Source organism: Phalangium opilio, unplaced genomic scaffold (assembly GCF_054372755.1).
Source record: "Phalangium opilio isolate 3A_F unplaced genomic scaffold, DU_Popi_V2 ptg000089l_1, whole genome shotgun sequence".
Taxonomy (NCBI): domain Eukaryota; kingdom Metazoa; phylum Arthropoda; class Arachnida; order Opiliones; family Phalangiidae; genus Phalangium; species Phalangium opilio.
Genome location: NW_028324194.1, coordinates 5,777,402 through 5,803,331, shown reverse-complemented (window position 1 = coordinate 5,803,331; position 25,930 = coordinate 5,777,402). Strand labels below are relative to the sequence as shown.

The 25,930-nt window shown below is 39.4% G+C and overlaps 1 protein-coding gene and 1 long non-coding RNA gene across 2 annotated transcripts in view; one reads left to right on the top strand and one right to left on the bottom strand.

Moving 5' to 3' along the window:
* Positions 1-4,299: 4,299 nt before the first annotated feature.
* Positions 4,300-25,930, top strand: part of LOC149647162 (uncharacterized) — a 319,264-nt gene continuing 297,633 nt past the window's right edge. The window contains exon 1 of the long non-coding RNA XR_016371877.1: positions 4,300-5,082. This is a non-coding gene — a long non-coding RNA (uncharacterized LOC149647162). The remainder of the gene's footprint in view (positions 5,083-25,930) is intronic.
* LOC149647186 (uncharacterized) lies at positions 6,845-25,048 on the bottom strand. Its single transcript, XM_089850038.1, has 15 exons — positions 24,913-25,048; positions 24,768-24,825; positions 22,741-22,809; positions 22,574-22,673; positions 22,197-22,453; positions 20,775-21,325; positions 16,794-16,968; positions 16,437-16,733; positions 15,498-15,560; positions 13,461-13,984; positions 11,897-12,094; positions 10,884-11,823; positions 9,174-9,497; positions 8,715-8,851; positions 6,845-7,371 (listed from the first exon to the last, which is right to left on the bottom strand). Exons 2-15 carry the CDS (start codon positions 24,817-24,819, stop codon positions 7,045-7,047), a joined length of 4,014 nt encoding a protein of 1,337 aa, XP_089706164.1. The 5' UTR covers positions 24,820-24,825; positions 24,913-25,048; the 3' UTR covers positions 6,845-7,044.

Below are 25,930 nucleotides of genomic sequence, written 5' to 3'. Positions count from 1 at the left end.
TCAATTTTAATTTGATTTAATCAAATTTAATTTGATTTAATCAATTTTAATTTGATTTAATCGATTTTAATTTGATTTAATCATCAATTTTAATTTGATTTAATCATCAATTTTAATTTGATTTAATCAATTTTAATTTGATTTCATCAATTTTAATTTGATTTCATCAATTTTAATTTGATTTCATCAATTTTAATTTGATTTAATGAGTTTAAATTTGATTTAATCATCAATTTTAATTTGAATGAGTCAATTTTAATTTGATTTAATCAATTTTAATTTGATTTAATCAATTTTAATTTGATTTAATCAATTTTAATTAGGTTTAATCAATTTTAATTTGATTTAATCAATTTTAATTTGATTTAATCAATTTTAATTAGGTTTAATCAATTTTAATTTGATTTAATCAATTTTAATTTGATTTAATCAATTTTAATTTGATTTAATCATCAATTTTAATTTGAATTAATCAATTTTAATTTGAATGAGTCAATTTTAATTTGATTTTATCAATTTTAATTTGATTTTATCAATTTTAATTTTATTTTATCAATTTTAATTTGATTTAATCGATTTTAATTTGATTTAATCGATTTTAATTTGATTTAATCATCGATTTTAATTTGATTTAGTCATCAGTTTTAATTTGATTTAGTCATCAATTTTAATTTGATTTAATCAATTTTAATTTGATTTAATCGATTTTAATTTGATTTAATCAATTTTAATTTGATTTAATGAGTTTAAATTTGATTTAATCATCAATTTTAATTTGAATGAGTCAATTTTAATTTGATTTAATCAATTTTAATTTGATTTAATCAATTTTAATTAGGTTTAATCAATTTTAATTTGATTTAATCAATTTTAATTTGATTTAATCAATTTTAATTAGGTTTAATCAATTTTAATTTGATTTAATCAATTTTAATTTGATTTAATCAATTTTAATTTGATTTAATCAATTTTAATTTGATTTTATCAATTTTAATTTGATTTAATCAATTTTAATTTGAATGAGTCAATTTTAATTTGATTTTATCAATTTTAATTTGAATGAGTCAATTTTAATTTGATTTTATCAATTTTAATTTGATTTTATCAATTTTAATTTGATTTAATCAATTTTAATTTGATTCAATGAGTTTTAATTTTAATTAGGGTGGTGGCTTGTAATTCCGAACGCTTCTAATTCCGAACAGTTTTTTTAAATTGATTTTTCTTTTACTTGCGAGGCTTTAGACCGTGAAAAATAGGCTTAAATTATGCCTTGATTCATTGTCTATCCGAAAAACATCATTTCAAATCCATATCTAAAAGTCAGGGAACGATGTGACACGAAATAAAAATGTACCTAATTTGCGAATTTAATTTAATGTCAATTAAAGGGAATGCCGACCCTGATGCCTCCGAAAATAAGGTTTCATTTTCTTCAGATAAATCAGAGGCAAATAAACTCAATTTCAGCCAAAACGTCAAGTTTTCCCCCACAAAATAAGCATTCGTAACGAAATTTTGGCTCAAAATTAAATTAATAAAAGAATATTTATAAAAACCTTTGCGAGCAGCTAATTCCGACCACTCGAAACAACACTCCATTAATCATAAATTATCGACAGTAAAATTAAATTTAACGCTATTAAACGACATGGTTTAACAGATTAGTTATCCTCGATAATACGGCGATACGTTTTCCCGGGCTTTTCAAGCAGACAACTTTAGTTTAACCCGGCTAGCGTAAAGTCCCTGTTTCCTTCCCTCCCCGCCGCGGCGCCGTCACTCGTACTCGTACACTATTCCGCGATAAAAAAAAATAACGGTTCAATCTCGCGCCAAGTTTGAAAATTTGCGTTCGCGCGTTTCAAACTTTTGCATAAACGGGTCGCTAAAGGTTTATACCTACTTGAATATGGAATATGACGATCAAGGTAATGTAAATCGCTGTTGCATTTATTAATAATCTTTTTTATCCTATTAACCTACGAGAGATTTAAAACTTGAAAGCGAAATTTATTATAGAATTAACGTCCCAAAACTTAAGCCTTGGTTAGGGAATTTTATCCCGATTCACCTAATGAAAAAAATATTTCAGTTTTAGATAATCCCAATTTAGCATACAAATGAGATAGGCGCTGAAGTTTATTTCACCATAGTTATACCACATTACAGGTGGTGGTGTTAAAAAACCACGTAAAATATCCGGCTTAATTATGAATGGGGAAAAATCTATTTTGTGCCATAAAAATAATTAAAATACAACCAGAAACAAGGGAAAAATATATGACGCGACAACTAAAGATTATTTATTATAAATGATAAAACTAATAGTTATGTTACCGGTTACTGTCCAGTTACAGCTTACAATATTTTTCCAGTATTACTCGAACTTAAAGCATAGCGTTGGTTCCAGTGGACAACTTGACTTTCCTTACGAACTCCAGTTTTGGCTTGGGAAAGCTAGAGGCATTTGTGGGCGGAATTTGTACGTGCATGTATAAATCCCGCCCACTAGCCTTTGCCAAGCCAAACCCGGAGTTTAGAAGGAAAGTCCCCTTGTAAGGGATCCACTGGAGCCGCGCTAGTGTTAGGTTCGTGCACTCAGGAAATAAATTGATTTCATGAAACATTTTATCAGTTAAACTAGCAGACTATTTTACATTGGAATCGGGGCTAGGGGTCGGGAAGTGCCCCAAAACTAAAATAAGAGCTACACAGAAGTACTTTGCCTTCAAAAAACCCTAAAATAACTCGTGTTTTTAAAAAATCCGGTTTAATCCAATAAAAACCACTGGTCTGGATTTTATTCAAATTATCCGGATTTTTGCCAACCCTGTAAGCAGGTTCGGTAATTAGAAGCGGGGGTTCGGAAATTAGAAGCGGGGGGTCGGAAATTAGAAGCGGGGGTTCGGAAATTAGAAGCGGGGGGTCGGAAATTAGAAGCGGGGGGTCAGAAATTGGAAGCGGGGGGTCGGAATTGAAACCCCCTACGTCGGAATTACAAGACATCAGTTCGGAATTGGACGCCACTACTAGAAATGGGGAAATAGATATTTCTCCACAAGTTACCGGTAATTTTGGCTCAAAATAGGCTCAAAAGTAGCGCAAATGTTCAAGCTATTTGGTACAATATCAAATATTTCTCATAACATTATACGTGTGTCATGTTTCAATCGATTTTAAAAAAGTGTTCGGAATTACAAGCTACCACCATAATCAATTTTTATTTTAATTAACAAATTTTTATTTTAGTTACTCAATTTTATAATATTTTTCAAAAGCAATTTTTTTTGTGTTTTCCCTTTTCCATTGAAATAACATTACCCGCCTTTGGCTTCATTGGCTTTTCATAAACAATCTTTTGGACGTTAGGCTTAATTTGTGACCAAAATCCAGTCACATTTTACGCCATAACTTTTGAACGGCTGAACCGATTTTAAAATTTCAAAAAGGGTTCGTTTCCAAATGACGCGAGCTATGTGATGCATCTAAAAAATGTCACGTGACGCGAGGATTTTGATTGGTCGAAAAGTGATTTTTTGGTTTTTTAGTAGTCACGAGCGCAATAATTTTCTGATTTTCAAAAACAAGGTGTTGACCTATTCTTGACATTCACACTTAACTAATAATGTCAAAAATTTTGCGATACGACGATCCATCATGAGAATATCGTCGATTGAAAATGATCCGAAACTTATTTCCGCGACATTATTATTATAACTATTAAAAGGGAGATTCTTGGGATTTTACTAATTTTAGCAAGTTGAATTAAATCCAGCAGTATAAAACTTCCCCCTTTTTCAAAACTGACTATAAAATAAACAAATTTAATCATGAGTTAATAATATGTTAGCTCCCTACGGAGCTAACATATTATTAACTCATGATTTAATGAATACTCTTGTCCCCAGTTAAAAAATAAATTTAAATAACACATTTACAAAAATTGGATAATAATAATAATCTAAGCTTTGCCTATGAAGGGATTTCCACACTAAGCCTGTGGCTTGTTTACAGGTGGGTCCCTTTACAATGCATAGAGGGGTGCAGGGGGCTAGCCCCTATGCCACAGCTAACCAACAGCGCCCTATACTAACTATTACCGTTAACCTCTGCAAGTTTTTATGGAAAGGAGAAACCGGGTTAGACCGCGGAGGAAAACTCCTTTTAACAAGCGGGGAGAGAACTTGCAAACTCTACGCGGAAGGATTTGTTCCCAGATTTTCACCCGGTGCCACAGTCCGGGATCCCACCCGGGATCCTCTTGCTGCGAGTCGAAAGCGCTAACCGCTACGCCACCCCACTTTTTTGTTTGATTGATTCTACATCATTGCCCATCTCACTTAGGAACACTCGGTCATTGGCTTCAGGAATATGTAGAGTAGGAACTACCAAGTTTAGATCATTCATTTCAGGAATCTGTAGAGTAGGAACTGTGGTTGGAACGACTACACTTCTATTTGGCTTATTGGCTTTTTTAACCCACTTTTGATGGAATGTCAGCAGGTATCGACTTAATTCTTCTTAAGGCAGTTTCGCTTTTAGTGGTGCGCTTTTTCAGCCTTGAGTCATTAGGTTTTTTGGGGTTCTTTTCAAACGATTTAACTTCTTTAAAAGTTGAATTAACATTTTCTTGACTGGAATTAATTTCTCGACTAGAATTATCTTCTTGACAATAATTCTTTGTTAGACTAGATTTCTTTTCCTTTAAGCTGTCTCGTAAAGCTTTCTGGGCTTTTAGCGTTTCCTTGGTATCGTGTTGGTAGTGTTCTAACACATCTTTTACCAAACATTTTCCTCTAGTATTTTAAAACGTGTCTAAAACAACTACCTAACAACCATTTTTCTCCGTTTTACGCCAAAGGTGGGGTGGCGTAGCGGGTAGCGCTTTTGCCTCGCAGCAAGAGGATCCCGGGTGGGATCCCGGACTGTGGCACCGGGTGAAAATCTGGGAACAAATCCTTCTGCGTAGACTTTGCAAGTTCTCTCCCCGCTTGTTAAAAGGAGTTTTCCTCCGCGGTCTAACCCGGTTTCTCCTTTCCATCAAAACTTGCTGAGGTTAACGGTAATAGTTAGTATAGGGTGCTGTAGGTTAGCTGTGGCATAGGGGCTAGCCACCACCCCACATACTCTAGAATGAGTTTCTTGAAGTCGACAGCCTAGAGCCCTAGACGATAGTCAGTACTAGTTCTCAGTAGTCGTATTAGGCAGTAGCAGAAGGGACACACTTTATATCTCCATAATGCTTTACACTCGTAACAACAGTCACTAACCTCAAATCAACTACCCTTCACTGATCGGCTATCTAACTTCTGCCTTAGCTGTGACGTCACATAAGAAGGTGACGTCACGGTTGACGAATAAAAAGTAGTTTTGTTTACAACTTTACATTGAAGGAGATAAAAATGGCCGAATTTAATGTTGATAAACGAAATCAAGCTTTGCAATTAATTTCGATACACGGGTATTTAAAACATACCAAAATCAGATAATTTGAAGGTAATAAATAGATAAAAACTAATTATTCTGAATTAATATTAAATTATAGAAAATATTTTCAATAAAATACATACTTGAGGTTATAATTACACAAGAACGAAACATCGACAGCCCTAAGGCTTTGGAGAATGAAAATCTAGCAGACAAATAGGCCGCCTGATACCGCGGAGAAGGGAGAACTTAAAGAACTGTATTCGCAGTAAATTGGTTAAAAGCTGTGTACTTGCGCAAAGTTTTCGCGGTTTTCTTGAGGTTGGTCGCAGGCTCTAATGTCTCCCTTCTGGTGTATGGTACTAGTCACATTACAGGATTTTGATCCTAAGGGAGCTCTCGTACTCTAGCTTACTGATATAGCCAGCGAAATTATGTAAAACGCAATAAGGATAGTTCAGAAAAGGATGAAGAACTTTAAATATCATTAGACATCATAGATGGAGTAATTTTCTTGAAGAGAGAACGAAAGTCACTTTAAAATTGCATACTATATATTTTGATATATGGTGGCAGATTGCTGGCAGCTAACTCAAGCTAAGCAACAAGAGACGATAAATGAAAAATTTTAAATTTAAAATGTATAGTGGGGTGGCGTAGCGGTTAGCGCTTTCGCCTCGCAGCAAGAGGATCCCGGGTGGAATCCCGGACTGTGGCACCGGGTGAAAATCTGGGAACAAATCCTTCTGCGTAGACAAAGCCTAGATTATTGTAACCTTCCGTAGTAATTAAGGGACCTCCTGGGTTTCTACTCCAGGGGTGTAAGGTTACATAGAGGATTAACACCCAGTGTTACCTCTGACCTTTCCCGTACTATATAAGCATCGACTGCTTATCCTATTAAGTCAGTCAGTATTTCTTCACTACTAAGATGTAGTAGTTCGCTCGAGCGAAGGGCTTTGCCCTAGTATTGGACTTCATCCCCAATTAGTAATTATGTTAAACTTTAAGTTCGTTACGTTGTACTAAATGCAAGTCGGCATTTAAATATAATTTAGTTAGTTAAATAAAGTATGATTGAACCTAAGGAACAGTGTAGTTATTCTTAGTAGTGGCCAAAGCTTTTATGGCCACGTGGGGCGAGTTTAGTAATCTCGCAAGCGTGGTTACATTATTATTATTATTATTATTAAAACCAGTGTTCCAGAGTTCAAAAAACCGGTTTTCGGTTAAACCTGGGCGGTTTTTGACATCCCTAATGCGAGGATGGTACCTGAGACTAAAGCTACGATCCTACCTTATTACATTAACCCGTTTTTGAACCATCTAAATTGAATGTTAAAACATTTGTAGCTTTTGCATTGGAAAGGAAAAATGTGACGTATATCATTGAAATTTCTGGATCCAACATAAATATTCTTAATGTAATCATTTTATTGATAGTTATGGTTATATGACAGAATTTAGGTACATAATATAGTATAAAATCAGTGATTCTTCTATAAGGTAAAGAAAGGTTGGAAAACTCAGGTAAATAAAGATTGAAAAATTCAGGTAAGTAATGTTTGAAAAATTGAAATGAACAGTGATTTTAAAAATTATAATTAATGTGAATTAGTTGAAATTATCTTTATGTTGTTTCATCAGTTCTTCCAGCAAATTCATTGTTTCGTGCCCCGAGGTGTCAACGTCAACTTCAGGAAGTTGCTGCTCATTTTGCGTGTTACTTATTTGCACATCAGTGACAGATGTATTAACCGTTTTCGCTTCCACTTCCGTTTCCATTGGTATCAATTCTCCGACATCAGCGGATCCAATGACTTCTTCATTTACTATAAGATCAGCGTGTTGCTGATCTATCGTTATGCATTCACCAACAACAAAGTGCTGACTCGCTTCACCAGTTACGTATTCTTCTGTTGAAATTTCTGCTGTTAAAACCTGTAAATTTTACATGAAACGTCACAAAACTGCGCATCTTTTGAAGGTTTAAGCAATATGGAAAAACTTTTTCCACGAAAGAAGAAACTTTTTCCACGAAAGAAGAAACTTTTTCCACGAAAGAAGAAACTTTTTCCACGAAAGAAGAAACTTTTTCCACGAAAGAAGAAACTTTTTCCACGAAAGAAAAAACTTTTTCCACGAAAGAAAAAACTTTTTCCACGAAAGAAAAAACTTTTTCCACGAAAGAAAAAACTTTTTCCACGAAAGAAAAAACTTTTTCCACGAAAGAAAAAACTTTTTCCACGAAAGAAAAAACTTTTTCCACGAAAGAAAAAACTTTTTCCACGAAAGAAAAAACTTTTTCCACGAAAGAAAAAACTTTTTCCACGAAAGAAAAAACTTTTTCCACGAAAGAAAAAACTTTTTCCACGAAAGAAAAAACTTTTTCCACGAAAGAAAAAACTTTTTCCACGAAAGAAAAAACTTTTTCCACGAAAGAAAAAACTTTTTCCACGAAAGAAAAAACTTTTTCCACGAAAGAAAAAACTTTTTCCACGAAAGAAAAAACTTTTTCCACGAAAGAAAAAACTTTTTCCACGAAAGAAAAAACTTTTTCCACGAAAGAAAAAACTTTTTCCACGAAAGAAAAAACTTTTTCCACGAAAGAAAAAACTTTTTCCACGAAAGAAAAAACTTTTTCCACGAAAGAAAAAACTTTTTCCACGAAAGAAAAAACTTTTTCCACGAAAGAAAAAACTTTTTCCACGAAAGAAAAAACTTTTTCCACGAGAGAAAAAACTTTTTCCACGAGAGAAAAAACTTTTTCCACGAAAGAAAAAACTTTTTCCACGAAAGAAAAAACTTTTTCCACGAAAGAAAAAACTTTTTCCACGAAAGAAAAAACTTTTTCCACGAAAGGAAAAACTTTTTCCACGAAAGAAAAAACTTTTTCCACGAAAGAAAAAACTTTTTCCACGAAAGGAAAAACTTTTTCCACGAAAGGAAAAACTTTTTCCACGAAAGGAAAAACTTTTTCCACGAAAGGAAAAACTTTTTCCACGAAAGGAAAAACTTTTTCCACGAAAGGAAAAACTTTTTCCACGAAAGGAAAAACTTTTTCCACGAAAGGAAAAACTTTTTCCACGAAAGGAAAAACTTTTTCCACGAAAGAAAAAACTTTTTCCACGAAAGAAAAAACTTTTTCCACGAAAGAAAAACCTTTTTCCACGAAAGAAAAAACTTTTTCCACGAAAGGAAAAGACAGCATAACATTGGGGAAATTTCGAACTTTTTAAGCGAGTTATCACAAACGATAACTATGGTCTAAAGGGTTATATTACCTGCTGCGGTTCCAATACCAAGTGGGCACTGGAATCGTCTCCTTGAACTACTTCCATCGAGCTCAACTGATCAATTTGACTGTCCACCAAAGACATGGTTTCTGCAGATGAATCATAAACTTCGACCAGAGTTGATCCTATATGAATGAAAACAAACCTTTAATCCATCCGAATAAGTAAACTAATGGGTTCAACCATAAGTTTATAAAATATGCTCCATAAGTAATGACGTCACTACCTATACTTCGTAATGCTAGAGACTTACAACTCGAGCTAGTTCGAGAACGACACGCGAATTGACTACACTGTCATTTTTGCAGTCCATCTAGTCCTATTTAGTCTGTATTTCGCCTCACCAGGCGTCGCTTTACCTTTCTAATCTATGACCTACGTCACTTCATGAAAAGCTCCAGTGACAAATTTATAGAATATATCTTATGAACTTATGGTTTCACATACCAGATTGTTCAATTTCCTTGCCTTGATTCTCGTGTTCAACTAACTGGATGTTCATTGTGTCTGTAGCGTCAACTGAAGAGATTCCATCAGTAGTAGTAGTAAAGATCGTGGAAGTAGTAGTAGTAGTAGTAGTAGTAGTAGTTTCTTCGGTAACTTTTGTGTCAGGGTTTTGATTTGTTTCTTCTATTTCTTCTTCCGTGAATGTGGTTTCCAGAGTCAAAGGAGTATCTCCATCAAATTTCACTCCTAATTTTTGAAAGAGACTCAACACTTCCTTGGTTAACTGTCCGGTCGCTAACATTTTTATAACATCTTCAGACGCCTCTGCAAGAAAGAGAAAATGCGTGAAGGTCATATCGTTCTAGCTACAATAGCTCTTTCCGATAAAGTTTCTGTTCCAGGGGCAACTACCATGGATAAAGGATACGCCCGAGTACATTTGTTTTCGAGCTATAGGATAGGCAACTCCCTATCTCCGACGGGAGCTTATTCTATAACTAGCTGTTACCCGCGGCGTCGCTCGCGTGTAATAAGAACTTCCATCAAAATGATATAAAGAATGGGTAGATTTTACTGATGACTGATATTTATGTAGCACCCTAGGAGCGAGGGCACTCGGCGTTGCCCGTCAGCCCCTAGGGATGCATTTTTTATTATTTTTCACGCGGACATTATTCCATAAAAAAGGGTTTTAAGTTTTTGGCCGCCATTTTAAAAGATGGCAAAAAATCGAACCCGAAAGACCATTCAACCCGTCTATAGGTCAAAGGAAACCAGTGTACTAAATATTTGCGAAATCGTTTGAAACGCGCGGACTCTGATGCATAGAGAAGATTTTTTACATTTCTGATCGCCATTTTTTAAGATGGCGGCGGATTGGAAAAATCTTTCTTAGTACGCGTCTACTACTTTTGAGTAACGTTCCTGCAAATTTTCAGCCTTCTAGGGCAAGCGGTTTGGGCTTGGAGTTGATTATCAGTCAGTCAGTCAGTCAGGACTTTGATTTATATAGATATAGATATCACCATGGATAAATTATGCGCGTAGGATAGGCAACTCCCTATTTCCGAGGGCAGATATACTCTGTTCCAGCTTCGGGTTGTCAGTTCGCGCAAAGCCAGGTCTCTATGTAACGTAGCTTTGTGCGTGCTGACAACAGACGAAAGCAATACCGATTTTCAGCGTCTAAAATCTCGAGATTTAAATCTCTTGTCAGCACGCACAAAGCTACATTACATAGAGATCTATCTTTACACTTGCTGACAACCGAAACTGGAACAGAGTATATCTGCCCTCAGAGATGGGGATTGGGAGTTGCCTATCCTACGCGCATTCTTAATCCATGGTGATATTATAGAAAGATAGCAGCCGTTTAATTTGCATGATTTCGCAAGCGTTTTTGATAAAAGTCAGCTATCGCAACAATAGCCCCTTCCAAAAAGTTTGACTGCCTTGTGCATCTTGTTGTTTAAGTTCTTCGCGCATGCGCACTTGGAGCTAAAAAACGTCATATCTAGGTTGTGAACTAGGCTATGCGGGGAATCTACCTCCTGTTTGTAGGAAGAACTGAACTGACTCAGACTAAGAACATTTTTTCAAAACTTTTTGGAAGGGGCTATTGAAGCAACTCGAGGAAAACTGCCAAGTGACCTTTCACCCCGGATTCCTTCGGAAGGGCTATTCAACAAGAGATTCCAAAGTAATACATACGTATTTCAAAAACTTGTCCTTCGACCTGAGGTTGATCAATTGGATTTCCGGCCTCATCCACAATAGTAGTGGTACACGTGTCCAAGACAACAGTCTCTTCGACAACCGTTGATGAAGCTCCTTCATTAGGATCGCTCTTTACGTTTTCAGCCTTAACATCAATTGGTTTATCCACAACCATTACTGGAACCTCAGTCGTCAGTATATCTTGTTGGAGTTCAATTCCGGCACTCGTGGTTAACGGTGTTTCAGGTGTGATATCAGCCGTAAATATGTCAGAATGAAAGCTGGTAACTATCGATGACGTCATGGGGCTTTCGGAAACCAGGCAAGAATCACTGGGCGTCGTAATGGCAGTTTCTAATACCAAACTGCTGCTGGTAACCTTTTCTTCGATAACCTTTAAACTTTCATCAGGTTTTTCCGTAACCTTATCTTTCAATGTTACACTTGGTTTCTCTTGAGGTGTCAACATTACGGCAGGTGGCGCTTTAACGTCCATAACCTTAACAGGAGAAGGTGGTTCAACCTTAACTTTTGACGCCACTGATGTCTGTACCGATACTTCTTCTAAATCAGTATCCGTTTGATGCGTTATCATAAGTGACGGTGGAAGTTTGGGAATAGTTTGGGTAATGACTTTTTTCGGAGTTGGTATCATTTGTTTCATGGATTTTGGTGGAGCCCTCATCTGAGGACCCTTTCTAGTACCACTTGGGAACGAGACTGGTACGCCCGTTGCTGGGCTCGATGGTAATAATCCAGAGGAGGAAGGGGCGGTGGTAAGACCAGCGATTTTTCTTAAACTGGATGATGCTATGTTACTTGGCAGAGTTTTAAATGAAGAAGCCGTAACGGGCATGGTGGCTGTTGTCCCTTCCGGTAAAACAATCCCAGCGGCTTGAATTAAATCGGCTAAAAGGGTGTTTTTTGGGTCAAGCTGCGAGGATGAAACATACATTCACTTTAATGGGTGAACAGAACATTTTAACTACAATTTGAGCCACTTTTACATTAGAGGGGTCAAGTTGAGTGGCATCAAAGGCTTCTGGGGATTGTTGGGACCCTAGTTGATGACTAATTGATGAGATTGATTGAACAATTGGTGACGATGTTGATGTTGTTTGTTTAGCACTTTCTGAAGCAGCGTGCATATTACTAAGCATTTTAGAGACAGTTGTTGCCGAAGACCCCTTAGGAACCCTTATGCTCTGTAAAATTTAAGATGCGTGTCATGGTCGGAAGTTAAAGTAACAGGCGGCTCCATTATCACCCCTAGCATGCTGGCTAATCTTCTGGACACGAATTTTACCTTGCCAAAGGCAGGAACCAATCAGACCTAATGCACTAGGTCCCATTGGTTCCTCTGCCTTTGGTTTAATTAGCCTTTGCCAAGCTTAGCCAACGTGTAGCAGAAAAGGCATCTTTCAGGGGCATCAACGGAGCCGCCCTTTGCTTTAAGTCACTCTAAGCTAAAGCTCTATCGAATTAAAAAGGAAACCTTCACGACTGGCATTAACCATGACATAAGATATGTCCCATAGTCATGACACTATCCATACAAGTTCGTAATGCTAGAGACTTACAGCTCGAACGACAAGCGAGAATTGTAGACTACACTCGGTTAGTTTTGCAGTACATCTAGTCCTATTTAGTCTGAGTTACTAAGCCTTTGACAGCGCCTCACCAGGCGTATGTCGCTTTATCTATCTAATCTATGACCTACGTCACATCATGACAAGCTCAAATTTGTAACCAATGACAAACAACTTATGGAATATATCTAACGAACTTATGCCAATGATTAAATAATGTAAGCTTTATATACGAAGGCAGGTCCACTCTAAGCCTGCAGCTTATTTGCAGGTTGGCCTCTTTACAGTGCATAGATGGATGGTGGCTAGTCCCTATGCCTTAGCTAACTCTACACTAACTATTACCGTTAACCTCAGCAAGTTTTCATGGAAAGGAGAAACTTGGTATCTCCTTTAACAAGTTTGGAGAGAACTTGCAAACTCTACACAGAAGGGGGTTGTTCACAAGTTTTTCACCTTGTACCCGCACAGGATCAGACTTAGAAATAAGGATAATTTTTAAACTAGTCCTTGGGACCAGTGACCCCCCTAGTGTCCTAAATAATTAACTGGTCTCCGGAGTGGTCCCAGCCTTTGTTCTCCTATAGATTTGCAATTAATAAACTGGTCCCGAGGACCAGTGACCCCCTAGTGTCCTAAATAATTAACTGGTCTCCGGAGTGGTCCCAGCCTTTGTTCTCCTATAGATTTGCAATTAATAAACTGGTCCCGAGGACCAGTGACCCCCTAGTGTCCTAAATAATTAACTGGTCTCCGGAGTGGTCCCAGCCTTTGTTCTCCTATAGATTTGCAATTAATAAACTGGTCCCGAGGACCAGTAACCCCTACTTTTTGAATTAAAAAACTAGTCCAAGCAATTAATAAACTGGTTTTGGACCAGTGGACGTGTGCTATTTCTAAGTCGGCACAGGATAGAACCCCGGGACCCTTTTGTTGCGACGCGAAACCAATAACAACTGCTACACCAAAATTTTGAACAAACCTTGGGCATTGGTGATTTCCCAAGTTGCTGCTGAGGATATTGTTGGGTTATTGGTTGCCAAGTAGGGGGTGTCTTATGCACAACGATAACATTTGGCTTGGCTCCAGATGGAGTACCCGCGGATGATGAAGTGGTGGAGGTCGTTTGCGAGCCACCACCACCAACTGTCATGATATTTGAAGCGGAAGATTTTGCTATTTTGGCAAATTTAGTTCCAACTGAATACGTATTTGCTGGTGGCATAATTCGGGTTGGTGCCGGAGTGACAGACATGACGTTAACAATACGAGGTGACGTTGGTACTAACGTCGCGCCTTTCGACATTGACGCCGGGAGATTAGAGCTTCCCATAACTACCAAAGGAGATCCCAAAGATGTCGCTAATGACGCCTGGGATATGCTTGAGAAGTTTCCAATTGCTGTGGCAACGGAAACTGGGGACATTGTCGGTTTTGGGAGAATTCTCGCTGATGTTGTTGTGTTTTGGTTGGATAACATCATCATTTGAGGCGCTATCTTCATTCCTAAGTTTTAAGTAAAAAAAAAAAAATGCGATAACGGTTAAAGAAAGAGCAACAATTAATTGTTTGCCTCTCAGATGAGTCAGAAAGGAAGATAGTTTAGAAACATTTGACGATATTGCACTTCCGCCAAAGAACCATTCAGAAAAATCAATATCTACAACAGGCTGACATGCCAGCTGGCAACAACAGGCGTCGTCAAAGGCTTAGTAATGCAGACTAAATAGGACTAGATGGACTACAAAATAAACCGAGTGCAGGGTTCAACAAACTTCCCTGAGATTTCTAGGTTTTTCCCGTATGGAGCAAATGTTAAAGAAGGAGGGGGGGGCAAATAGGACTATAACATACTAAAAGGACATCCCCGTATCTCTAGTAGAACCAGAGTTATGAGCCTCCAAAGTTGGGTGTAATGTTAACGAACATTTTGCTTAATTACTCGGCCCCTGTTTGACGAAATCCCAAGTTTTTAGTATCGTTGGATGGGGGCAAATAGGACTATAACATACTATAAGGACATCCCCATATCTCTAGTAGAACCAGAGTTATGAGCCTCCAAAGATTAGTGTAATGTTAACGAACATTTTGCTTAATTACTCGGCCCCTGTTTGACGAAATCCCAAGGTTTTAGTATGGTTGGATGGGGGGCAAATAGGACTATAACATACTCTAAGGACATCTCCGTATCTCTAGTAGAACCAGAGTTATGAGCCTCCAAAGTATAGTGTAATGTTAATCCTATGGAGGGAATGTTCACGAACATTTTCCTTAATTACTCGGCTCCTGTTTGACGAAATCCCAAGTTTTTAGTATCGTTGGATGGGGGCAAATAGGACTATAACATACTATAAGGACATCCCCATATCTCTAGTAGAACCAGAGTTATGAGCCTCCAAAGATTAGTGTAATGTTAACGAACATTTTGCTTAATTACTCGGCCCCTGTTTGACGAAATCCCAAGGTTTTAGTATGGTTGGATGGGGGGCAAATAGGACTATAACATACTCTAAGGACATCTCCGTATCTCTAGTAGAACCAGAGTTATGAGCCTCCAAAGTATAGTGTAATGTTAATCCTATGGAGGGAATGTTCACGAACATTTTCCTTAATTACTCGGCTCCTGTTTGACGAAATCCCAAGTTTTTAGTATCGTTGGATGGGGGCAAATAGGACTATAACATACTATAAGGACATCCCCATATCTCTAGTAGAACCAGAGTTATGAGCCTCCAAAGATTAGTGTAATGTTAACGAACATTTTACTCGGCCCCTGTTTGACGCAAATTCTCCGGCAAAATGCAATATCATAGCCAGGGTCTGAAACATCTAGAAGGCCAGCGTAAATAAATAGCAGACAAGCTAACGTAAAATAAATGTACATTTATCACATAGCGTGTGTGATAAAAAAATTTTTCCAAAATTAATTTCAACTTAAATTTAAATTTTACTAAAATTTCGAAAAAAAAAACAGTTGTGCGAAAAAGTGCCAAATAAAAATATTTTTTTCGAGATACACCTAAATTTTGGTCTTCCCTGAGCAGCTGCAGTGTTTTCAATTCATCGGTCCAACAAATTTTACCTAAGTTTTTATAGCACCAGGAATTTTATGACATATTTTGATTTATGAAATTATTTTTGATATAAATGAAAAATTTCGGTAAAGGCCTTTTCAGACGATACAACTTTTGACTCAAATCAGGGATAGATGTAATTTTAGAAGCAGGAATGGATTCTAACAGAATAATCTGGGCGCGCGTCAAAGTCCGGGACCCCCTTTTTTGGGACGGAGGGGTATGAAAGATGAGGCGGGTGGGTCATAGCGACAGAGGTAAAAAGGAAATACGTATTTTTCGCCATCCCCGCCAGCAACGTCATCAAAACGTAGTTTAAGTGAGCCAATAAGATAATTTAAACCTTTCGTTACGTGTTGGAGGGAGGGGCTCTATACTGGGCGGACTGAAGTAAATGCTAACCGTTCTCCATTCCTGCTTCTAAAATTAAATCTATCCCTGCCAAAATAGATGGGTCAAAAACTTGAGTCAGGAAAAATTGGATGGTGATCAGTTTTTTAAGGGACTGCAAAGAAGGCATCGGCGGGTGGGTAAAAATTATTTGAAATACGTCACAGACATCACGTGATGCCAAGATACAAAGACTCCTCATGGAGTGAAACTGGACATCTAGTCCTGGTTTTTCGCGAGATTGCAGCGCCAATTCCATGAAGTGGTGGTTTTCGAAATAAAACGAACTAAGCTTCTTTGAACCACGCCTCTCCTTGGTCACGTGCCTCTGGCGTATTTGAAATAATTTTTACCCACCCGCCGATGCCTTCTTTACAGTCCAGCCCAACTTGTCCAACCCAATTAGTTTACTCAAGTTGGCTCATCTAAATGAGTCAGAACGTTGCATCGTCTGAAAAGGCCTTACACTAAACGTTAAAATAAAAGCCACCTACCTCTTCCAGCACCAGAATTTTTCCCACGGCCTCCGCGTCCCGTGGATTTCATGATATTTCCAGATTGCTGCGAAGAAACGAGACCCGACAATCCGATTAAAGCCGAAGACGCGTGCATTCCAGATGCAGCGGCCGCTTGTTGTTGAATGGGAACAACGAGACTAGGTCGTGGCCTAACTACAGCTTGTCTAATTCCAGTTACACCTCGACCACCTCTTCCTCGATTGGTTGTCGTGTAGACAACCATATTGTTATTGTTACCAACTTGAGATACCATGGCGTTCGAAACTCCGGAAACTGGAAAACATTACCAGACAAATTGTAGGCCTTATTGTAGTCAAGATAAAATTGGCTTACTCGACACTGGTATTAACGTTTGGGGACCAGTTGATGTCATCTTGGTTACCGTGCCCAGAGAAGCGTTTGGTGTAACTGCGGGTCCACCCATATTTTTGACAACTGGCACGCTTAGACAACGTTGCAAAATACTTGGTGGTATATTGCTGCTTGAGCCAGACAGTAGGATAACCTGCTAAAGATTTACAATATGTATCGGGTTTTCGGGCCTATTTTGGTATGATAGTAATTTTTTTAATCAACAGTTTGTTACACTAACTAGCTGAGAAATAAATCTATTATCTTCGTCTTAATTATCATTCAAGCATATTAACAAATGACCCGTTTCGAAGTATGCCTTATTTTACATCTATATCTATATAAATCAAAGTCTTCAAAGTCCTGACTGACTGACTGATAATCAACGCCCAGCCCAAACCGCTTGCCCTAGAAGGCTGAAAATTTGCAGGAACGTTACTCAAGTAGTAGGTGTAGGCGCGTACAAAGAAAGATTTTTCCAATCCGCCGCCATCTTAATAAATGGAGCCCAGAAATGTAAAAAATCTTCTCCATGCTACAACCGATTTCGCATATATTTAGTACACTGGTTTCCTTTAACCTATAGGCGGGCTGAATGGTCTTATGGGTTCAATTTGATGCCCTTTTTTTAAATGGCGGCCAGAAATTTAAAAACCCTTCTTTATGGAATAATGTCCGCGTGAAAAGTAATAAAAAATGCATCCCTAGGGGCTGACGGCAACGCCGAGTGCCTTCGCTCCTAGGGTGCTACAAAAGTATTAGTCGAATCAGTAAAATCTACCCATTCTTTATTATCATATTGGTGGAAGTTCTTATTACACGCGAGCGACTTCCCTCGGGCATACCCCGTCACTAGCATTTCCCATCATGTCACCTCAATGCGAGTGCGTCTCCCTTTCGGCCAGCCTTACATACTTATCTCCAGTGCTATGACTCCTTGATATCACCAGGTGCCCCCTTGCCCGCTCTTTCTACCGCGCCTTCGCACCTCTCATCAAGTTCAATCGCTCTGCTGGCCAATGTTCGCAGTCTCACCTGATACAAACTAGCTGAACTCGTCACACTCGCCTCTACACACAAACTTTCTCTTGTCGCCATCACCGAAATCTGGTGGTCACCAGATGTCCTCGACAGTGAATACTCAACACCCGGGTTCACTATCTACCGGCAGGATCGACTAACACGTCCTTATGGTGGTGTCGCTCTGTATATCCTCTCTACCCTTACTGTTACGGTTTTAACCCACTGTGATCTTGGCCTGGATAACTTTTCCCCGAACATTCAAGGTCTTGACATATTGTCGGTGCTCTTATCCCAGCCTAGTCTACCGTTCGCCTAATGTGGCTTATAATAATCACGATTCCCTGGTTATGTTCCTCACAAAATTAACCGCGTTAGTATTACTTACTGTTCCTCGGTGACTCTAACTACCCACGCGTTGACTGGACTACCTCTGTTACTACGCCTGGTGCGTGTCGGGCTAGCAAACTATTCTGTGATACCGCCCTGCACTCATCTTTGACGCAAATAGTTGATTTTCCTACGCGTGATGGTGGTGCCCACTGTACTGACAATTCCCTTGATCTTACTTTTGTTACTGACCCTAATGTAGCACACACTCCCACATTAATACCCCCAGTAGGTACGAGTGACCACGGGGCCTTCTGTTTAACGTTGCCCTCTCAGCCTCCGAGCCCATACATGTCCCAAAGCCAAATTTTTTTAAAACTGATTATGCCTCGTTCACCAGCTTTCTTTCCACTGTTGATTGGTCCTTAGTGCTCTGCCAAGGTGACCCTGATTCAAACTATTCGACCTTCCTCGCTCTACTGCGCTCGGGCGTGCGCCAATTCCCCCCCCCCCTACCAAACCTCGTCCTACATTGCCACTTGCTGACCGGACTCGGGCAAGTCTACTTTTTAAAACTAAAGCCTGGCACCGGTACTGCAAAGCGAAATCCCGGGCCGTGTCGACCACTACCTTAGCTCGCCTTCGTCTTAACTATAATAAAGCCAGAAACGCTCACACGACTCATTACAGAAATACTCAGCGTCGTCACGAGCGTTCACTGGTCTCTCTAATACATACTAACCCCAGGCCCTTCTACTCCACCATTAACGGTTTTCGCAAATGCCGCTACAAAATTATTCAACTCAAATATCCCGATGGTTCCCTTACATCCACAATCGCTGAAAGCGCCTCACTGCTCAATGCCTCTTTAGCGGCCACAGTTCGACTCCCCACTCCAACCCCTCCACTCTACCATCTCATCCATAATTCAGCTGACAGCGCAGCCCTCCAACGCGACCTCGACGCGGTTGTCCATTGGGGTAGGGTTCACGGGCTAACATTTAACATTGCGAAATGCAAGATTCTCCACCTTGGGCGTAAAAATCCACTATTTGATTATACGATTAATAATGAGGTCCTATCTATGTCCACCTACGAACGTGATCTGGGCGTCCTTATAGAGCCCCTGCTTAAAATGTCAGCCCACTACTCAAAGGTAGCTAAACGGGTGCGGAGCGTCACGGGCATGATACGACGTAACATTCATTTCCGCTCCTTACCCCTAATACAAACGCTCTATTCTTCCCTTGTTCTCCCTATATTCGACTTTTGCTCCCCAATTTGGTCACCCCACCTCTCTACTTACCTTCACACATTACAATTGGCTCAAAATGCGTACTCGAAGCTCCCCAATCAAATCTGCAATCGCCCAGCCACGCTTAGGCACTCATTACTACACCTTGACCCTGTCCCCACCCGCCTCAAAATTAATAATCTCTGCCTCGTTCATGACTTTATTCATGGTCACCTTGCCTCCGCCTTCTCCGACTATTTTACCAATTATTACCAATAAGTCACAATTTCGACGTAAATTATCCGAGTATTTTAAGTCTATACCTTAGCTTAGTTTCTAGATCGTTTGTTTCGCCACACTTGCCTCCCCCTATAGCAGGCCCCTCCATTCCAATTTTATTTTTACTTAATTGTTTTCTTTAAAAAAAATGTATATATATATATTCTGTTATCTCTCATAGGAAAGGCATATTATTATCGCTGCTCACGCTTAAGCCACTCAGCTGGCTCTGTGGGCAATTGCATACATAGTTTACACGCAAGGAGGATTCATACCATTTGCACAAGGAGACCAGGCAACTTAGAGTGTAAAATAGCAGACGATTTTACACTCTAAGTCGCTTGGTCTCATTGTGTTAATGGTAGAAATCCTCCATGCCTGTAAACTATGTATTGTATAAATAAATAAATATAGATATGATACTTATCAAGAAATGAAAATCATGCGCAAGTCAACTAATTTTTAAGTAAACGGTCGAAGTGAAATGTAAATACATAGTTGGTCGAATGTGCGCACGAGTGCCAAACAGAACCATTTCACTACACGAGTTATCAACGACTGGAACTCTCTGACTGCGGACTTGGTTTCAGTGCCCAATCGCAAGCCATTCCGTCACGCGGTCATGAACTGGCTAACAACACCAGCAACCCGGCCTTGACTGCTCCTACCTTAGTGACTGTTTGTGCCCCCTTGTTGTTTAGGTTCCCTGAGCTTTCGCTTTGTTATTTTCGTTATTATTATTTTATGGTTTATCTCTGTTTGATTTTATTTACTATTATTTTTACTATTATTATTATTTTATTATTATTATTTCTTTTTTTGCTTTTCTTTCTCTGATGTGTCTCGCTGTATTATTATTGTTATTTTCATTATTGTTTTTTAGAGGGCGGTCACACAGGGGCCTTACTGGCTCAGTGACCACGCACCACCTCGCCGTTTGCTAAATAAATAAATATTAGGTCCTTTTTTTGCTCCCTCAACTATGGGAGAATGTAGTGGCATTCTTTGAACTAAATCACAGCAAAGACTCGCTTTAAGTAGTGTAATATTTTCCCTACAACAAACCTCCCAAGTCAGGCTTCTTTCTCTATTAACTTTACCTTGGACGCGGGTCCTATTCCCTGATGATGAACACCAGTTTGAATTGCCGGAGCAATTGGTCTTTGGATCATGGTTGTATTAACAGCTCTGTTCGTGCCTCTGGTCATTCCAATAACGGATGTACTTGTCGGAGAAGGTGTAGGGACGGGCAAAGTGGAAGTAATTGTTATGGGCAAAATGGATGGTTGCGTCGGTGTGGAATGAATGGGTGCCGATACTGAGGAGACTGGGGTCAAAGGGCTTCCACTAGATGACGCCAATGACAGAATGGGAGTAATAGGTGTAGGCGGTGTAGTCATTGGAGTAAGGTGTGTCGAGGAAATAGGGGTAACTTGGCTGGGTGTGATGGGTGAAAGTGGTACTAAGATTTGCTGCTGCTGTTGCTGAGATATAATGGGTGACAGCTGAACAATTTCGGAAATTGGTGAAACGTTTGTTGTTGGGGAAGGACTCATGGCGTGCACTTTTAAGGGAACTCCGGAAGGATCAGATGTCATTGAGTTTTTTCGTTTTAATGCCGGTGTATTTTCATTATCTTCAACATTTGTCTCTGAAAATATAAAATCTATCATATGGAAATAATTCAAGGCAACAGGCGGTTCCATTTGCGCCTCTAGCACGCTTTCGCGAGTGTTAGCCTTAACTATTCGCGAGTGTTAGCCTGAACTATTCGCGAGTATTAGCCTCAACTATTCGCGAGCGTTAGCCTGAACTATTCCCGAGTGTTAGCCTGAACTATTCCCGAGTGTTAGCCTCAACTATTCGCGAGCGTTAGCCTCAACTATTCCCGAGTGTTAGCCTGAACTATTCCCGAGTGTTAGCCTGAACTATTCCCGAGTGTTAGCCTCAACTATTCCCGAGTGTTAGCCTCAACTATTCCCGAGTGTTAGCCTCAACTATTCCCGAGTGTTAGCCTCAACTATTCCCGAGTGTTAGCCTCAACTATTCGCGAGTATTAGCCTCAAACTATTCGCGAGTATTAGCCTCAAACTATTCGCGAGTATTAGCCTCAAACTATTCGCGAGTATTAGCCTCAACTATTCGCGAGTATTAGCCTTAATTATTCGCGAGTATTAGCCTTAATTATTCGCGAGTGTTAGCCTTAACTATTCGCGAGTGTTAGCCTTAACTATTCGCGAGTGTTAGCCTTAATTATTCGCGAGTGTTAGCCTTAACTATTCGCGAATATTATTTTGAAGCCGCCCTTTCATTAAATAGTTAAAAGTGAACTTGTGAAGTGCCGGTAAATTTCCTATTGCATAGCGGGCTAAGCTTGGCAATGGCAGAGTGTAGCTACACACTAATTCACTACATCTGACTGGTTCCTGCCTTCTGTAAGCTAAAATCGGTGTGTATAAGATAAGCCACTATGCTAAGGGCGCCAATTGAAACCTTGATCCATTTTAAGTTCTGAAACAAACCAATTTTTAGACTTTTTCCAGTAGCACTCGGTATGGGCATGGCAGCATTTTTAGACGCTTGCATATCAGCAAGATTATTGGCCAAGGCGGTAAACGCAGTTTGGGGCACTAGGCGAGGCATTAAAGGTATCAGCCTGCGTCCTTCAACTGCCCATTCCATGCTGGTATTTGGACCAGCCATTCTTTCCGCGATAGTGCCCAGTTTTTCATCATTTACGGCTCTTCTAATCTCGGCTCTATGACGTTCGACAGAGATGCTAATGAAAGAAAATCAGTAATTGCAATTGTTGCCGTTTTGCGCACCGATACCTAGAGGTATATTGTTGGGCGCAGCACCCCCTGGTGGACATTTGCACAAACAAGAGTTTATTAATTACCTAAGTGTTGAAGACAGATCTTGGAGAATTTTCTTTTTCTCTTTACTAAGTTCACCTTGGGCCCGAAATGCTGATATTATAGAAGCGTAAGCTTCTAGTTCTAAGATATAAAAACTAATTTAAGTAACACATTTTAGTATTTTCTTTAACATAACTTTATATCCTACCTAATTTTCTTAGAATTCGCTTACACTCATCTTTGCTATAGTCCAATAAAACAGGCCAAGTCATTTTAGCTATGAATAATAAAGAGATAAGGCCAATGTCAAGAGAATATTGAGAACCACTGTAAAAAAGATTTTTAATGGTGGAATTCATAAACTTCGGATGCAACGCAATTTAGTACAGGTGAAGGCAGGGCGTCGTGCGCAAACGTCCTGCCTTTTGCCCACGGTGCCCTGCCTTCGCCTGTACTAAATTGCGTTGCGTCCGACTTTTATGAATTCCGCCTTTTAAACTACACTATGCAGAAAGTGTGAAATAACTAGTTTTTTTTTTTTTTTTTTTGCTCCATTTATTTGACGAGCTAGAACCCTATCAGAAGGTCATACAGCTCCATAGGGAAAAAAAAGAAAATATACAGAAATATACAAAAATACAAAATAGAAATGCAAGTTTACAGGTTAAGGTACAGTTTTAGTTTATGTTTAAATTCTGGGACTGACGTGACTGAGACCACGTCCTCGGGTAGAGCATTCCACAATTTAATGGTCCTGCGAAAAAAGGAATCTCGCAGTATATTGGTACGAGATGGGTGGGAAAAAAGTCGACGACTGTGGCCCCTTGTGCCCTTGCAATTATCGTGCCAGGTAAAGTAGGATTGATTGGGCTGACTTAAGATTTTGAAAACGCTAATAAGGTCCAGATAGGTACGACGAAGGGAGAGAGGCTTCCAGCCTAGGGTGGATAACCGGGTATCGCGGGGTTTGTTTCGTAGTGAGGGAGGGATTCGACTTGCACGGCCTAGAACATTCTCAATCATGTCAATATCCCCAAGTGTGTGTGGACTCCAAAGCTGAGTTCCAAATTCCAAGACAGGACGGACATAACATTGGAACAGGCGCGTTAATAAGGAGTGAGAGATGCCCGGGAAGTTCGCCTTAATCACGGAGATGAGACCATTGGCGCGCTTGCAAGACCGCTTAACATGTGCCTTAGAGGATAAGTTATGAGTCACGATCAGGCCTAAATCCCGACATTCATTAACCCGTCGAATGTTAAGACCATTAAGGTGATATGGAGATGGAGTCCGAGTGTCGATCGGACGGCGTTGTAAAGTCAGGACAAGAGATTTTTCGCTATTAAAAATCAAACCATTAACACTGGCCCAGGATTCAAGGGTTTTAAGGTCTCGCTGTAGGATAGCTACATCATCATAAGAGGTGATTACACGGAAAATTTTTAAATCATCCGCGTATAAGCGTGGATGGGAAGATAAGAACTGGGGTAGGTCATTGATATATAAAATAAACAACAAGGGACCTAGAACACTTCCTTGAGGCACCCCACTTAAAACTGGGAGAAAGTCGCTTAATGCGTGACCAACCCTGACAGCCTGGGTTCGTTGCGTCAGATAACTGGCAACCCAGCCAAGCACTGATTGTGAAAGACCATAATTATTTAGCTTGGTGAGGAGGCGAGAATGGGGAACCGAGTCAAAAGCCTTAGCTATGTCGAGATAAATAATATCAACTCTCTTACCGGAATCGAGGGCATGGGTCCACGTATGGAAGGCCGACAAAAGGTTAGTTTCCACAGATCGACTATGTAAAAAACCGTGTTGATAGGAACTAAGATATGGGGTGACATGGTGAGTGATAGCTGTTCGAAGACATTTTTCAAGAACCTTGCAAACCGTGCAGGTCAAGCTGATGGGCCTAAAATTCTTGGGATCAGACTTAGCACCTTTACCCTTATAAATTGGAGTAACATGTGCCAGTTTCCATTCACTGGGGACCGATCGTTCCCTTAGCGATAGTGTAAATAATTTAAGTAGCGGTAAAGCTAAAGAGGAGCTACAGTTTTTAAGTAAGCGGTTTGGAATGCCATCTGGACCTGATGCGCTTTTGATATCTAATGATTTTAGCGTAGTCTTAATTTCAAGATAGGAGGGGTAATACTCTTCCATTGCAGGTGCTTTGGGAACGGGAGTGGTCTCAGTTACATCAACCCGATTGCCATTAAAGTTTTTGACTCGTGTAAAGAAATGCATCTTTGACTGTATTAAGCTCTATGAATTTAGCCATGACGTTCTAAAAATTGATAAAATTTCCTTGTTTTGTTTTGTTACCTTAATATTTATTTGTTTTGTTTCATATATTTGTATTGTACGTCCTTACCTTATACAGGGTCCTATGCCAGTGATTGCTAGTAACTTTGTTTACGAAATGAACAATAATAATAATAATATTTATCCGACGAAAGACAGTTGACCAACGCAACGCATAACTTCCAAGATCTCTCTGTAAATGTCTGTTTCAACTCAAATACTCAATACTGTCTTTCAAAAGTGATTTAACTACTATATTGTATGTGGTATTATTTAGATATACTTGAGTCCACTACTGTGCACTGGACAGTGGACACCGACACAGATATATTCCTAGCAAAATCGTAGACCAAGGGCCAATAAAATATTCAAAATGGCGCTAAATTCAATGGTAAAAAACTCAAAACTCAAGATCAGGGCTGTACATAAGCATAGCCATAAGGCACGTTAAAGCCAGGGCTCTACATAAGGCACTAGTCAAGGTATTTGACTACTAAAAGAAATGCCTTGACTACTAAAATAAATCGAAATCTGGGGGTTCACTAGTCAACTTGACTAGTAAAAAAAAGTCCCAAATATTCGTAAACCATGCGTCTCACTAGTCAGTGACTACTAAAAAAATTAGCATAGGGGGGCTCACTAGTCATGCTGACTACTAAAAAAAATATCCTTATGTAGAGCCCTGGTCAAAGCCTTTCACAAAAGCTGGGTGGACTCGGTGGAGTGGAAAAGATGATGGGCGACCTGCGGCACTGAAACTCTCCTAGTGTACCTTGCGGTAGGCTATTGTTAAGCGTTGCTGCGTAGCACTATTGTATTTGAAGGAGAACTAGCTTCTTTTTTAAAAATTCCATACTGTACGCTTGAAGGAGAGAGGAATGGAGTGGAAACCCCCATACCTATAGCGTTGCCTGTGTACCCCCACCTACGGCACCATAGTCCTCCCAGCATCCTCAGCGGTTAGGTAGGGTCGTACGTCACTCGTACCGGACGAAATTGTAAAGGGCGCTCCCTCTATCTTGAAAATAGAAGCTAGTTCTCATACAAATAAAATGGCGCTACGCGGCAGCACATAGCAATCGCCTACC